This window comes from Lotus japonicus, chromosome 2 (assembly GCF_012489685.1).
Source record: "Lotus japonicus ecotype B-129 chromosome 2, LjGifu_v1.2".
Taxonomy (NCBI): Eukaryota; Viridiplantae; Streptophyta; class Magnoliopsida; order Fabales; family Fabaceae; genus Lotus; species Lotus japonicus.
In genome coordinates, this window is record NC_080042.1 from 58,094,865 (window position 1) to 58,109,956 (window position 15,092).

General features: G+C 37.7%; 1 protein-coding gene across 2 annotated transcripts; it reads right to left on the bottom strand.

The window, feature by feature from the left end:
• Window positions 1–3,559: 3,559 nt before the first annotated feature.
• LOC130738518 (uncharacterized protein At5g08430) lies at window positions 3,560–13,824 on the bottom strand. 2 transcript variants are annotated; one of them, XM_057590509.1, is made up of 8 exons: window positions 13,591–13,824; window positions 12,249–13,054; window positions 11,555–11,658; window positions 11,303–11,359; window positions 11,046–11,096; window positions 9,433–9,504; window positions 7,467–8,301; window positions 3,560–4,427 (listed from the first exon to the last, which is right to left on the bottom strand). In XM_057590509.1, the coding sequence occupies exons 2-8, from the start codon at window positions 12,919–12,921 to the stop codon at window positions 3,937–3,939; spliced, it is 2,283 nt and encodes a 760-aa protein (XP_057446492.1). In that variant the 5' UTR covers window positions 12,922–13,054; window positions 13,591–13,824; the 3' UTR covers window positions 3,560–3,936. The 2 variants fall into 2 exon arrangements, with proteins under 2 accessions (XP_057446492.1, XP_057446491.1); XM_057590508.1 differs by having other exon boundaries at window positions 11,300–11,359.
• Between the last annotated feature and the right edge of the window lie 1,268 nt (window positions 13,825–15,092).

The following is a 15,092-nucleotide window of genomic DNA, read 5'->3' on the forward strand; positions in this document are numbered from 1 at the left end:
GATGGTGGTGACGGTAGGGGAAGATGATAGTGGTGGTGGCGGTGACGACGGGGGCAGAGGCGGTGGAGGTGGCAGTGCTGCATGGTGGTGGCGGTAGAGAAAGGTGATTGTGGTGGTGGTGGGTAATAAAGGTATGTAGTGGTGGTGGCGATGACGGTGGAGGGTGTGAAGGTGGTGGGGAGGTTGGCAGTAATGGTGGTGGTTGGTGGCGACAGTGGTGGTGGTGGTTGAGGGTGGTGGAGGATCAGGGGCGGAGCCAGGATTTTGACACCGGGGTGGCTAAATATCAAATAAAAAATTAATTTTTTTTTCTTTTATCTAAACAATGTTTATTTTTAAACTTACTTTTACGTTTAATATATATACGAATTTAAATTTTTATCCTTTATTTTATCAAACTTCATTATATTAAACATAATTTTATCAAACAATAATCCAAATAATTCGATATGTTTTTTTTTATAGGCAAATGTTAGTGGTTAGTTGTTAGCAAATCCTTTAAAAGAAGATATGTGTAAATGAATTGAGATGAGAAAGTGACCAATTATGATAATATGTTTATGTATAAATATATAAAATTTCCAAATAAAAGGATAAACTTCTTCCAGCATAGTGGAAAACATGCCTATGCAACTTTTAGTCTAGGAGTAGGAGGTTCGATTCCTAGTCCTAGCATTTGCATTTATCCGTTTTTATAGCTTTTTCGGTCTAAAAATGAAAAAAATGGTGCCAGAAAGATTCGAACGCATGACCTGAAGAGAATCCTTTCATGTGCAGACCGCTACGTTGAACATTATACAAAGTATCAAAATGAATATCGAGAAGACTCGGGGGCGCGGAGCACCGGCAAGCCACCCCTGTGGCTCCGCCCCTGTGGAGGATGGTGGTGGTGGATTAAATATTTTCATGTACCTTATACATCACCATCTTATTATGTCTTATACATCATCTATAGTGTGGATTAAATAATTCATCATTTTCATGTATAAGAGGAGATTGATGTATACATTTTTTTTTGAATAAATAATTCATCAATACAATGTTAGCAACAAACGATGGATAAATCCATAATATATTGTATAAACTTATACTATCATGTATAATACGGCGTATTAATCTAGCTCTAAGAAAATATGCACCAAACCACTCGACAATCATCATTTTATGCTTGATAAGAAACACATAATCATGCTATCATGCTGAACTATTGGGGCGAAAAAGTGTGACTAATATGAATTCTCATTTGAATCCTCAAAATCATTAGTTTTCTGACTTTTCTCTTTGGTTTGTAATCACATCTATTTAATTATATACTTAACTCGAGTAAAAAATAACCATCATGAACAATAAAACCCCTCCCTCAATTATTCAACTTAACCACATACCTAATGCTCAAACTACATACCTACCTAACGCTTGAACTCGAGATCACCAATTAAGCTAAAGCAACCTACAACTCGCTAATCCACACACTCTCTAGTCCTCAAAACCGTAGTTTAGATAAGAGCAAGAGACAATTTTCATGTTAAATCATGATTAAGGGCTTTCTTAAACTGAAAACCTAACGCCCCATTAGTTTGAAGTCCCATTTTTAGGTACTCATCCCGAATCATCGTTATCTAACAAGAAGCAGTATCAACCATTCAAAGACCCAAAAATAAATAAACGAGGGAGCAATCCAAAGGCATTGTTGAGAGCAGTTGCGATTTACATATTTTTTTTTAGAAAGCAAAAGGTGTATTAATTAAAAGATTGAGAGCAGGACTCTCAAGCAGGGACTACAATCCAACCAGCGCCGGCGGTAACCGCAAGACTACAAAAAACCGCAAGGAGACCCAAAGCGCCCGGCAAAAATACCGCAAAGACCTAAAACAACCAAAAACCCAGCAAAGGAAACCCAAGACAAAAAGCCAGGAAAAGCCTACAAAGAAAGCACAGCCAAAAAACAGAAACAACCCAAAGACAACCCGCTAGAAAAACCATGCCAACCCCTCAGCAACTAAGGAACTCCAAAGAGCCGCGAATGGTTAGCTAAAAGATGATCAGCATAGCTCTGAATGGCCTCTTCCTTTGAACCAATGGCGACGACTCCAATCGATTTGGCAAGCAAAAAATCCTTACGAGCTCTCGTCAAAGCCCTAGGCACCACGGGCTTGGGGAAGAATCAGAGACGAGACATGCGAAACCTGGGCCGCCGGAGTAATGGCGACCACATCCTGAGGAGCTCCTCGACCCACCTGCTTGACAGCAGTAGAACCCTTCCTTGGTCTTCCTCTCTTCCGCGGCACCGTCAACGCAGGCTCCTCCGCACCCGTCAAAACCACACCATCTCCAACGCATGCTAGAAGAGGGGAAGGGCAGGGATCCCCCAAAACAACCTCTGCAACAGAAACAGGGGTGCCCAAATCGGGACAAAGGGCCACGATGGAGCAACGCCCCTCTTCCACCACAGAGGAAGCCTCGCCGCCCCTGCAACCAGAGCCAAAAGCCTCGGGGAAAAGAAGCTCCGGCGGGCAACAAAAGTAGGGAGGAGTTCGAGCCAAGCCAGAAAGCAAAGAGATTCACCCTCTAAAAAGGCCTCAACCCGCCGAAGCTTTGCTACGCTCTCGCCGGAACGAAACTCTTCAGGCAAAGCCAGCGAGGATTGTGAAGAACCAGAACGCTGCCCAGACCCCAAATCTTTAGGAAACCTGGCCAAGGCCACTGAAAGAGAGGAACCACCTAGCAGAGCTCCATTGAACATATGGATAACGAGAGCGGCGAGCTCCATCGACGGGTACCTCACAAACCCGAAGCGTGAAGCCCTCCCCCACCGACGATGGCGCTGCACAAAGACATTCAGTAATCTCCCCACCTGGCCAAAGAGTCCACGAATCAAAAAATAGTCAGCCACCTTCGGGATCCCGTCGACGAACAAGGTGATGCACGACTTCACGAAGCCTCCTGAGTCAGAAACCCGATCAGCGTCATCACACTCCCCCGCAGACTCGCCTTCTTCGCCCACAACACCAACCGGACCTGGGCCGCCGCTGGACAATGGCATCAGCCGCTGCAAACCAAGAGATGGGTCTGAAACCCTAGCAGAGGTTTAGGGGGGACCAGAACGAAGCATTATAATTTAATCCCCTATGAGCTTTACACCTTGGTTGCGATTTACATATTTGTGCAAGGTTATTCGTAAACTAAGCTTGACAAATGACAAGTCATCCATAGCTCAATGCTCCTTCAACAAAATTGATCTCCTCGCCAAGTTGATATTTTTCACTATAGTTTGCACAATCACCAGCTTGGACAACCTTAGCCTTATCTGGAGCATTGAAACATAGAACAATATTCTCCAAGCAATCAAACATTTGGATGCATCATGATTCATGCATGAAGCATTTGACATCAACTGTTGATCTTGGCAAGACACGAGAAAGGCAAGCAAGAGAGGGATGAAAAATGATTTAATTACAGAGAATGAATTCCTAGTTTCATTTGGCAAAACAAAAAAAGAATTCCTAGTTTCAAGTTAGCTGTTGCCTAAAGATTAAAACATAATAATAATAATAATAAATTCAATTTGAATTTAAATAGTTTATTTAATAGATGAGGACCAAGCCCAGAGAAAACAAAAAACTACTATCTTACAATCTCGGGAAAGACAATCCCATAGCATCTTGAAATAAAAGACTTCTACACCTACAAGGAGGATCATGGACAGCATGTAGTCCGATAGAGACCCTATGAGCCTTCATTAGCCAACAGGTCCGCAACCTGGTTAGCTTCTCTGAAAACATGCTGAATACATGCTCCTGGAATTTAAATAGTTTTGACTTAGGAAAATCTCGCTCTCATATGATATGAAATTCACAATTCAATAAAAGAAGAGAGAGAACATTAACTGAGTTCATTGAAAGAGTAGTGAGTCCTCCCCGAGAAGAGGACTCAAGTTTACATAAAAGAGAATTGATTTATTCCACGGGGAGGAAAAAATCGGGGTAGAATATCAACCAATAGAACAGCTTGATCTTGGCTTTGGCCTAACTTCCAAACTTTGAAGTCTGGTGAAAAGTAGCAAGCATCACTCCAACGTTTTAGATGACTAATGGAAAACGGTCCTTGAATATTTCCCTGTGGATCTCTGTAATGCCATATCATGGACTGTAACTGATCAGCTGTATCTGTAGCAAGCATCATGGACTGTAACTGATCAGCTGGAACCTGTTTTATGGTGCTTGATTCTTCAGTTCCCTCCTCCTCATCATCGTCACTCAGCTCAATAACCTGAATCTGAGATGGCTGTACCTGCTTCTCTAGTGGTCGTTGAGCGATCTTGGATATATTTGATTCGGCTAGCTGAGAGATACCACCATTCTTGTATGCAGCAGTGTTTGTATGTTGCGCTGGCTGCTGTTGAACAGGCACACCAGACCATAGGTGCTCTGCCAAAACATACAAATATCATCAATGAATGACAAGGACAAGGTTAGATGTTAAGTTGGTATCTATTAGGAGATACATTATTCTAAAATTAAAATTACTGATAAAAGAAAACAATGAGATGTGCACTGGGACTGGGCAAAACAATAGTGTCAGTGATTTTATTATAAGGTCATAGCAGAGATAGCAACTGAAACACAGCCTTCCAAATAGAGAAAATAATGTAATATATTTAATAGGGTATGGTTTACAGTGTTTTTGTGCGGTGTTATCACACCAATTTGAAGCCACAAAACAGGTTAAAGTGGACAGTCCCTCTTGTAACTTCTTGATAGATGCGCCTCGGCATTCGAGACAAAGCAATACCAAACACACTTAATGAATTATGAAGTGAAAATAAATATACAGAACTGATTATAAGCAAACTAGTTGTCTTTATCAGCAAAATGGCACAGATCCATTTAGTTTTAGTGAAAGCAATCTTATTTAGCCCAGGGGCTGAAATCAAAATGTGGTGTTAATGAAAACGGAAGTAGGAAGAATGGAGTTGGAAATAGGAAAAGACACCACTGATATGAATAACTTGAGAAATCTGATCCTAGAAATGAAGTTCCCCTTCCATACAAAATAAATAAATTCAACTGAAAATACCCAATAATCTGATGAAAAATTCAGGCAAGAAACTATTTATAAACTTCAATGCCAGACTGGACCCTCAAGAGGCCAACTTAATGAATCTTGTCAGACCTTAAAAACAACCTTCAATTACTCTTAACACCTGATTTCAATATCAGATTTTCCAAATACATATATAACAATGACTTTTTAGCGGAAAATAATGTGTTTCTGAAATAATATCTTTCTGCATTACAATTCTAATAATTAGGACGCAAAACATGTGCATTATCAGCATCGCTTACTCTAAAAAAGCTGACGATTGTAGGAATTAGCTTTTACTTAATAGGTCTATCAGGTAAGTACAATAAAGTATGAAACAACTATAAGCCCAAGGGAAAACGTTAAGCCTATTAAGACCTAAGGAAATAGGAGCTCGATATCTTCACCCTAAAGCTATTCCTGGGCCTAGGATTGGTAGTTTGACCACCAAGCTTGAGTGAGTTCCAGGGAGTTTGGAGAGAACATCTGGCGCCCACCGTGGTGGTCCGATAAAACTTAACCTGCCGCCACCGGCCACTCACCAAAGAATTCACAATCACCGGTATAGTGATCAGTCCGGTGTTTAGAACATTGCATTTGGGAGTCTAGTAATGGAGAAGAAACATAGACTCTCCAAAGAAACTAATAAAGGAAAACGTACCAAGAGATAGTATCATATATGACTCTCATCCTGAAGCTAATTGAGAATCCTACATGCCTATGAAGCCTTTCATTGGATAAGAGTTGGGATCAAAATTGCAACGAAATTAAATAGCATATACGACAATTAATCCACTATTAATGCAGTCATACTTTGCTAAAATTGAAGAGAGAATATTTGCAGTTACCAAATATGTTGCTGAAAATTAGGAAACGATTGACTAAAAATAACGAAATCAAAGATGAACTCAAAGTGCAAGTTTATAATACATAACAACGATATCTGAGTAATAAAGAGAAACAAGAACTAATTCCGTGACTCATCCTCCGAGTCATCAACCAACTTCCACCCTTCACAACCTTATACACATCAAATTTCGTCACATCAACTTTAGGGTAAAGAAGAGAAGCCTGAGAAATAGCACGCTAAAAGCCCGCAGAAAAATACTCGACCAACGCGGCTTTCATATCGTCCAACTCCTTTTTTCATTTTCTGAATTAAGACGAGCAATATCGCCCACCTTAGCCTTCAATTAATTCTGCCTCCAGCGCGACTTTCTCTTCAATAACTTTCTTCTTATCAACGGAAAAGGAGTTCAAATCCGTCTGTAATGTCAGGGCAAGCGACCTAAGAGGGTTACCTCTATTTCCTTCTTAAAAAGCTTATTCTCAGCCTCAGCTTCTTTTTTTCTCAAAAGCATCAACAACACTGAGCTTGCTCTCAGCCTCCAAGGCCCTCCTCTCAAAAGCATCAATTTCTTGATTCTTCTTCAAATTGTAAATTTTTTGGGCAGTCATATGGTTACAATCAATTTGGTTTTCCGTTTAGGATTCCAAGTCAATATGCTACGCTCACTAGACCAGAGATTTCCTGTGTTGTTAATAAAGTGTACCAACTCTTGAGTCAACTCCTTGAGGAGCATTGGAAGGCGGTAAAACAAATTCTGAGATACCTCAACGGAACCATCAGTCATGGGTTGCTGCTGCAGAGAGTTAGTTTTACAGACTGTCTCTAAAGGGTTTTGTGATGCTGATTGGGCATTGGATCTTGACGATAGAAGGTCCACATCCAGCTCTTGTATTTTCTTTGGTCCAAACTTAATTTCTTGGAGCTCTAAGAAACAGATCTTAGTGGCCTCCAGCACTGAAGCTGAATACAGGAGCCTTGCCAAAACAACAGCTGAGGTTTTGCAGATTGAGTCATTATTGACTAAGCTTAAAGTCTCTTTTCCTACACGAAAAATTTTCTATGGCAACTCCGCACAGTAGCTTTGTCACATAATCTGGTTTTTCATGCTAGAACCAAGCATATGGAATTGGACATCTATTTTGTGAGAGAAAAGGTTTTAAATAAGAAATTACTGGTGAAGCACATTCCTTCTCTAGATCAGGAATTCATCGCCATATTGGAGCATTTCCTTCCGATCATGTTCAGAGTCTTAAGCAGGTAAGCAGGGCATTTTCATGGAAGTATAATTTCTAAGATATTGTGCGGTGCTTTAGGTGAAGGCGTGAAGGAGAACGCAGACAGCTCAGAAAGCTCTTTTCATGTTTTAAACCCTAAACCCTAATAAAGCTCAGAAATAAATGTAGCACACTTCCCACCAAACAACATACTGCAGTATTGCTTATCAAAATAAAAATAAAAATACTGCAGTATTACCATCAAATGTATTCACAGACAAAAACATGATTGCATAAATAAAGAGAACCATAAAACAAACCTGTCACAGTGTCACGAGAAATGCGACTCAACATAGAGCTATTCATCGCCATATTGAAAGGAGGAACTTCTGATGCTCTACTGAGACTGAGAATTGACTTGGGTGAACTGCTTTCTTGTTTTGCAAGATTGAAAATGTCCAGTTTTGTAGCCTTGCATGCAAAACCATCTGTGACTGCTTTTGAGACCTCTGTTACTAAACATGTTTTTGTATTGGTAGTCTGCCATACCTCTTGTAAATTGCTTTCCACTTCTTTATCAGGAACATCCGGCGTTGTGGATTTTGATTCAAGATCATCTGCAATAACATTAGGAATTTCATGCAATACACATTCCTCTTCATCTGAACCCTGAAGCTTATTGAACAGTTCGGTAACATTGCATGCAAAACCATTTGCAACTGTTTTTGGGACCTCAGTCACTAAAGAGGCTTTTGTACAGGTAGGCTGCCATAAGTCATGTAGCTTTTCTTCTTCTTTTTTATCTTCAACATCTGGCGTTGTAGGTTCTGATTCTAAATCATCTACGTTAACTTGAGGGATTTCATGCAATAACCGTTCCTGTTCATCTGAACCCTGAAACTTCTTGCACAGTTTGGTAACCTTGCATGCATAACCATTTGCAACTGTTTTTGGGACCTCGGTCACTAAAGTTCCTTTTGTACAGGTAGGCTGCCATAAGTCTTGCAACTTTTTTTCTACTTTTTTATCTGCAACATCTGGCGTTGTAGATTCTAATTCTAAGTCATCTGCAATAACTTGAGGGATTTCATGCAACAACCGTTCCTGTTCATCTGGACTCTGAAGTTTCTCCCTCCTTTGTAGGTACTCATCTAGTGTGCTTCCAATGGATTAAGGAATATCTGTCTTATAGAAGTATTTTTTTTTACAGTTTTTGACAACCAAAAAAAAACTCTAAATATACCATAATACACATGATGATTAGACAGAATGCCAATACAAAATGTTTATCACTATAAAGTATTTTAGTGCAATTAGCGCGCACTCCTTGAGAGGAGTAACATCTTTAGGTGGTATATAGTTATGTTACTCATCGCAGATAAATCTACATGCTGCTTCAAAGAGTAATTTGGGATTAACTTGGGTGGTTGGGGTTGGATGAGAGTTTGATTAAAAGTGCAGGTTCATGTTGTGGTTTTGAAGTGAAAAAGATGCATTACCTTTAAAATTATCCTGCAATATGGCAAAGAAAGAATTGATACAGAAAAATATTATGCAACTGTCAGATGAAGGACAGAAGAACTGAAATCAATTGGGTAATCACCAGGTGTTCAAAAAATTTAGTGGCCTGCAAAATCAATGATAGGAAGATATTTTATGTTATTTATTCATTAGTTGAATCAGCAACTACAGTGGTGACATAAAAGGGCTATTTGGTAACAGTTTGCTATCTTCAAGGGGCTAATTTGGTGAAAAAAAATCTTTTAGAGAAATAATATGATAACACTAGAATATTGAGAGCTAGATTTGCCACCCCAACCATTAGATTTCACACCCCTAATTTTCGGATTTTCAAGTTCCGAATTATTTCGGAATCTTAGATTCCGAAATTAATTCGTGATTTTTAGTTCAAAATACATCTAACACCACACTTTTGAGTAAAAAACCACACTTTTGAGTAAAAAAGTGCTTCGGAAACCTTATTTCCGAAATATTTCGGAAACTGAGTTTCCGTAAGTGGGGTGACATTTCTAATGGTTGGGGTGCCAAATCTAATGATCTAGAATATTCAATGGACTAATTTGGTGACAAATCTTTAGAAGACTAATGTAGTGACACCCTGATCTTTGTAAAACCCAGCTGAGGGTTTACTTTTTAGTTGTATAACAAGTGTGTAATGCAGTAACAAGTTTCAGCAGCATGCTTCACCATATTCATTTTCTGATGCAAAAATGGATAGCTACAACATAGAAAAAATATTATCTGATAAATAGCAGAAAAAGGATATTCTCGACGCCAACCCTTCTCATTAGCTCGTTCAATAAGATTTTCTAACAGAGCGAGTTCTTTTGCAAGCCACTGAGATAGATTCACCACATAATAAGAAAGCAGAAAAGCTACGTGAGAAATCAAGCCAAAATATCAATGGTTAAAGATAAACTATGATTTGAAATTAAAACTAAAAAGATGTATGCATTGATATATAATATACAAACATCAACAAGAATAAGAAATACACCAAGGTACTGGTAGTACATATAAATAGTTAAATACCAAAAAGTATCTGATAAGAATTAGATATTTAAAATCGAGTGTTGTTCTATTCCTAAGAGTACTATTTATATGTGTCACTGCCAGTGTGATGCGGAATGACAACATCTATAATCAAGTGTCAGTTCTTGACATCTTGTAACCCATCAATGAAATATAGCATAAAAATGCAATTATTATCAATGTTGATTTAAATAGAGCACGCATAGCCACAAGCACCTGATTAATGAGAACATAGAAATGTAATAGATGAACCAAGCAGGGAAGCTGCTGTAGAATGAATTTGGACTTTTCCCAGGGCACTAAGCAAATAAATTTTCCATGTCAATAAGATGTTCTGAAAAAATTATTATTTATCATTATATACAAACTCAAGAAAATGGAGCAAGAAATGGGAGTCATGAGAAATTACTCCAGTCTTTTCATAGTACGATTTTAAATATAAAAAACACAGGATGAAAATTTAAACCTTGTTCTTGTTGAGTGGTTTTTAGAATTTGAATAAGGAAACAGCACATACTTGGGTTATTAATTACAGACAAGTAAAAGAGGTCTAATTTATGAGTGTGAGAAAATAAAGCACCACGAGAGTATGACAGACTCAATGAGAGGGGTGAAGGGTGTTCTGATTTGGAACACTTCTTTTGACCAGAAAGTCCTAAATTACCCCCAAAATTTCCTACAGTAACGTCATATCCCAAACGTGAGGTAGGTAAATCCAACGTCATTAATTGGTTAAAAATGTTAAAGCTATATAACAGCCCAAGCATACACAACATGAACCTGAGGAAGACAGGTTTTGATTTGAAACACAATACGTAATAGTTGCATATTTGCACACATAAGAACAACATAATTTGAAGATGTTAACATATCTGGAAAAAAAAAAATCGGCGTAGGATGTTATCTCACTTGATCTTTCTTTTAATACACAAGAGACAACAGTTCATCAGCTACTAAATTTATCAAAACAAAAATTAACTATATAGTTATTTATCACATTGTTTCATTGTTTGTCTTTTTGTTCATTGTAAATCAAGCCAAGTAGAAAAGAATTATGTTGATTTGTTCATGAAAAGATATGCACACAACATAGAGCAAATTACAATTCTCATGCGCATGCAGATGGCTGCAGTGGGCAGATGTTCTTGTTTCTTGATCATTTTTTAATTTAACTCTTCCATTTCACTTGTATATCATAATATTTACAGAACAAAAGGACTGGTGTTATTTACAGTGCAAAAGGATTGGTCTTCAAGAGATGTACAAAATGCAAGTCAACACAACTGTGAAAAGAACACTTAACTGAAACATAAATGAAGAAATAAAGATGCAAGGGATTTACATACATGCTTAGTTATATCCTCATGCAATACCCTTGCCTTCTGCTCCATATCCACCTACCATTTACAAAACAGAAAGGTTATTTTCGTACTATTTTGATTCATTAAAGCATCAGACATATTTAGGGAAAGACTTTTAACTATTAAGAATCACAAGTGTTCTTTATTCCTTCCGTTTCACAATTCATGGAAAAGGTATGTTCTGGTGCTGCAGGAATTATATTATTTTAGAATAAATAATTCAGAGTACTAAAACTTACAACCATAGGTCTCTTCAGCAAGCCGCCTTTTACTCTCTGATGCAAATCCTCGCATTCTGCCTGAAACCAAAGTCAGAGATCTAAAACCCAAAAATTTAAAAGCAATAAAACAGAAACGATGTAAAGCAGAAAATTGCTGCACATGATAATCATTGAAAAGATGGTACAAGGAAACTACACAAAGTTGTTATTCTTTGGCAGAGTCCACAATTCTTACTAAATAAAGCTAAAAATATTAAGATAAATCGACAGTACCTCAGAGAAATTATCATCTGAAAGCATGTGAATGCTGATGTCTTTAATGAAGCCAGAAGCTTTCAGGCGAATTGCCCCATCCCCTCCGGAGCTCTTCTTTATACCTAAAAGACAGCGAAGATAAAATTGTACTTTAGTAAATTAAAAGAAACAAATCTCATTTTTTAATTTTTTTCTATATCTGCCATGTTCAACTGTGAATTAGCATACCAAATTCACAAATAATTAGTATATGAATATGCAACACCAAAAGATATAGTTTCAGGAAGGAGGCCTTGGAATTTTAATTGGAAATGTTCAGGTTAGATTGTATTGTTCATTGTCATTCACTGTGACTTGTCTAAATTTTTCAATTAGGATGAATCTTTCCCGGCACGTGACGTATACTAATGATGTCAAAAAAGAGTACATTGTTTTGTTTGTTGACACCCATTGCAAACAGTCCAAATTGTTCAAGCTGAACTAATTTGACCATTTCACCAGGTTTTCCAAATGCATGTGACCTATAGAAATGATGTAATAAGTACAACGTTTTCCTTTTTGTATATTGCTTCTACTGCTAACAAGCACAGGTATTTAACTTAAATGGTTGATGAGCATACCTTTAAAAGCAACTTGTTACATTTAAAAGTCATAAAATAAGAAGCATTTATTAGAATGTAATGTCATAATCAACCAACAGCAGCCAAATTACCTGTAACTTGCAGAAGCTGGTGCGAATTTTTCTGAAGGTAGTCATTTGGATCACATCTGATTCTTATGAAGCTTCCAACTACTTTATTCTCAAAACTTTCAGGGTCATTTAAAAGTTCCTCAACTAGACTCTTCTTTAAATAAACAAGCTTGATGTTGAAAGGATTGATGGCAGCAAAACAGCTCCTTGGTTTTTGTATAACCGGTTTCTTCGGTTGACACTTCCTCTCCAAAGATGTTGGTTTTGGGGTTTTTTCACATGTTGCCAAGAAATTCTCATCATCATCTGAGTCAAACATGATATCATCATCAGATTCTTCGCAGTTCTTCGCAATGTGCGACTCGAGCAAGTCACTGATTTTCAAGCGGCTAATACTCTTCCTTCCGAAGAGCGAATGAAGCTTCTCATCACACACAATTCTTTTCTTTTTCGTAGGATGAAGAAGATTCTTATGCTTCACGTAGTCACTTATAATATTAGCCACCTCACTTTGCGCTATCTCGTTGGTTGTATCTTTACCAATGGAGTCGAGAAACCAAATAAGGGAAGTTGACCCCCACCCATTGTACTCCTTTTTCCTTGTCGTGTATTTCCTTTTCTTTCTAACAGTTGTCTGAACCTGCCCATTAATTTCCTCAATCCAGAAAGAACCAACATCTGTTTCCCCATTCATCCTTTCTATCAAAAGTCCGAACCCTAGATTCAATACGCCCCACTGAATCTAAGTCTAATACCTTCCAAATTACTAAATTCCCATGCTTTCCTCCGCTTCAAACCTCTAACGAGAACTTAATTAGAAAATTGACCTGAATTGGCAGCAGAAAAACACCAAAATAAAAAATCTAATGAAACCAAAAACAAAGAGGAATTGAGAAGCACTAAGAATCATACAATGTAACAGGAAATTAAAATAAAAAACCGTATTCGAATAAAAACAATAAAAAAACAAAATTGGCAGCAGCAGCAGCAGAAATAGTACAAAAGGGGAAAATAAAATTAAACAACACCTGGATATGTATCTTCTGTTGCATTTAAAATCTAGAGCAAACAACAACTGAGAAGTACTAGGAATCAGAAAACATAACAGGAAAAAAAGTTCAATTGAAAAAAAGATAAATTCACAAAAACATCTAGAAATGCATGTTCTGTTTCATTTGAAACCTAAGAATCAGAAAATAAAACATGAAATTTGAAACAAAATAAAAAACTTTCAAAAGCAAAATGAAAGAAACAACCGAAAAAAAATCGTCACCATGAACGCCATTAACAGCAACAACAACAAGAAAAAAAAACTGGAATTGGGGTACAGAAATTAACAGAGAAATGGAAGAGAGAGAGATACCGAGTGTTCAGGGGCGTTGACTGAGGCAGTTGCGGCTGAGGAAAACGGCGGCGAAGGTTCTAGAAGCAGCGGTGACGGTGAAATCGGAGCAGAGTGCTGTGGTGGTGACTGGTGGTGTGTGCGTCACAGTCACAGTCACAGCAGCAGTTGACGGAGGGTGCCAGCGTTGCTCACCGAATAGTACGACAAGACGAAGCAAAGTGTAGCGAACAAAACTGAATGACCCCACATTAAAAATGAAACGGAAATATTAAAAGAAGAATATAAAAATGGAAATATTCTAGGGAATCTTTGTAAATCGGGTTCGCGACGATTCCGAACCGACTCCTCTAAAGTGAGAAAGTTATATTGAAAAAATAATTAGAAAATAGAAAATTGGAAATATTCTCATGAGTACGTGCAAATCTCGCTTGCGATGTTTTGAGATCTGACTCCTCTTAAGTGAGAAAATCGAACAATTAAAAGAACAATGAAACAACATTATGTTCATTTTAAATCTTGCTTACGACGTTTCCGAACCGACTCCTCTAAAGTGAGAAACTCATTAAAAAAATATTTAAAGAGAAAATATAGAGAAATGGAAATATTCTCACGAGTATGTGCAAATCTCACTTGCAGCGTTTCAGAACTGACTTCTCTAAAATGAGAAACTCATATTTAAAAAAGACATTTAAAAGAAAAATAGAGAATAAAAATATTTATTCTCAGTAGTATGTGCAAAACACTCTTACATCGTTTTAGAACCGACTCCTCTCAAATGAGAGAAGTTATTTTAAAAAAAGGAACAATAATTGTAATGATTAATGAGTATTTACAAATTTCTTTCATAATGTTTCGAGATCTGACTCCTCTAAAATGAGATAATCAATCTTAAAAGATGAAATAAATTATTTTTACCATTGATTAAGCTTCAAATCAGGTAATTAATAATAATTGTGATGATTTATTTTACCTTCAAAATAACTCTAACATATTTAGAACTGTCAAATCTAGTGTTTCTTATGTTTTGGATTCATTGTCACCGTTCGATGACATGTCATTTTACTGAAACTTCTTATTCACTCTGTTGGTGCCACGTCATGCGAGCGCGTGCGTGCGTTACGAGCTGGCACAAATTATTCAAGAAAAGCTTGACCGTTGGATATATACGGAACTGTGATTCTAAGCAATGTTAGCCGTGTGATGAATATGTGGAGATGACATCCAACGGAATAAAATCCTCCATGAGTGAGAAAATTTTTTCATTTTGAAATCATTAACAAATAAGGATTTTTTTTGAACGTAACAAATAAGGATTTAATTGAGTGGATTATAAGAGGTAGGGGTGTACAAGACCCGGCCCTACCCGCCAACCCGTCCCGGCTCACGCCTTTAGGGACAGGTTGAACCCGGCCCGATCATTAAAAGAGACCGGGTTCGGGTTGATCTTTGAGTTACCCGACTTCGGGTCGGGTCGGGTTCGAGTTGACACTCGGGTCACCCGGCCCGTCTCACATATATAT

What these genes read in the sequence shown, in the direction of transcription:
- LOC130738518 (XM_057590508.1), bottom strand. Translation starts at nt 12,921, where the DNA reads ATGAATGGGGAAACAGATGTTGGTTCTTTCTGGATTGAGGAAATTAAT. An exon ending in CAGATGATAATTTCTCTGAG is followed by an intron (nt 11,360 to 11,554) that starts GTACTGTCGATT and finishes CTTTGGTTTCAG; the next exon opens with GCAGAATGCGAGGATTTGCA. An exon ending in TGCTGAAGAGACCTATGGTT is followed by an intron (nt 11,097 to 11,299) that starts GTAAGTTTTAGT and finishes TGTAAATGGTAG; the next exon opens with GTGGATATGGAGCAGAAGGC.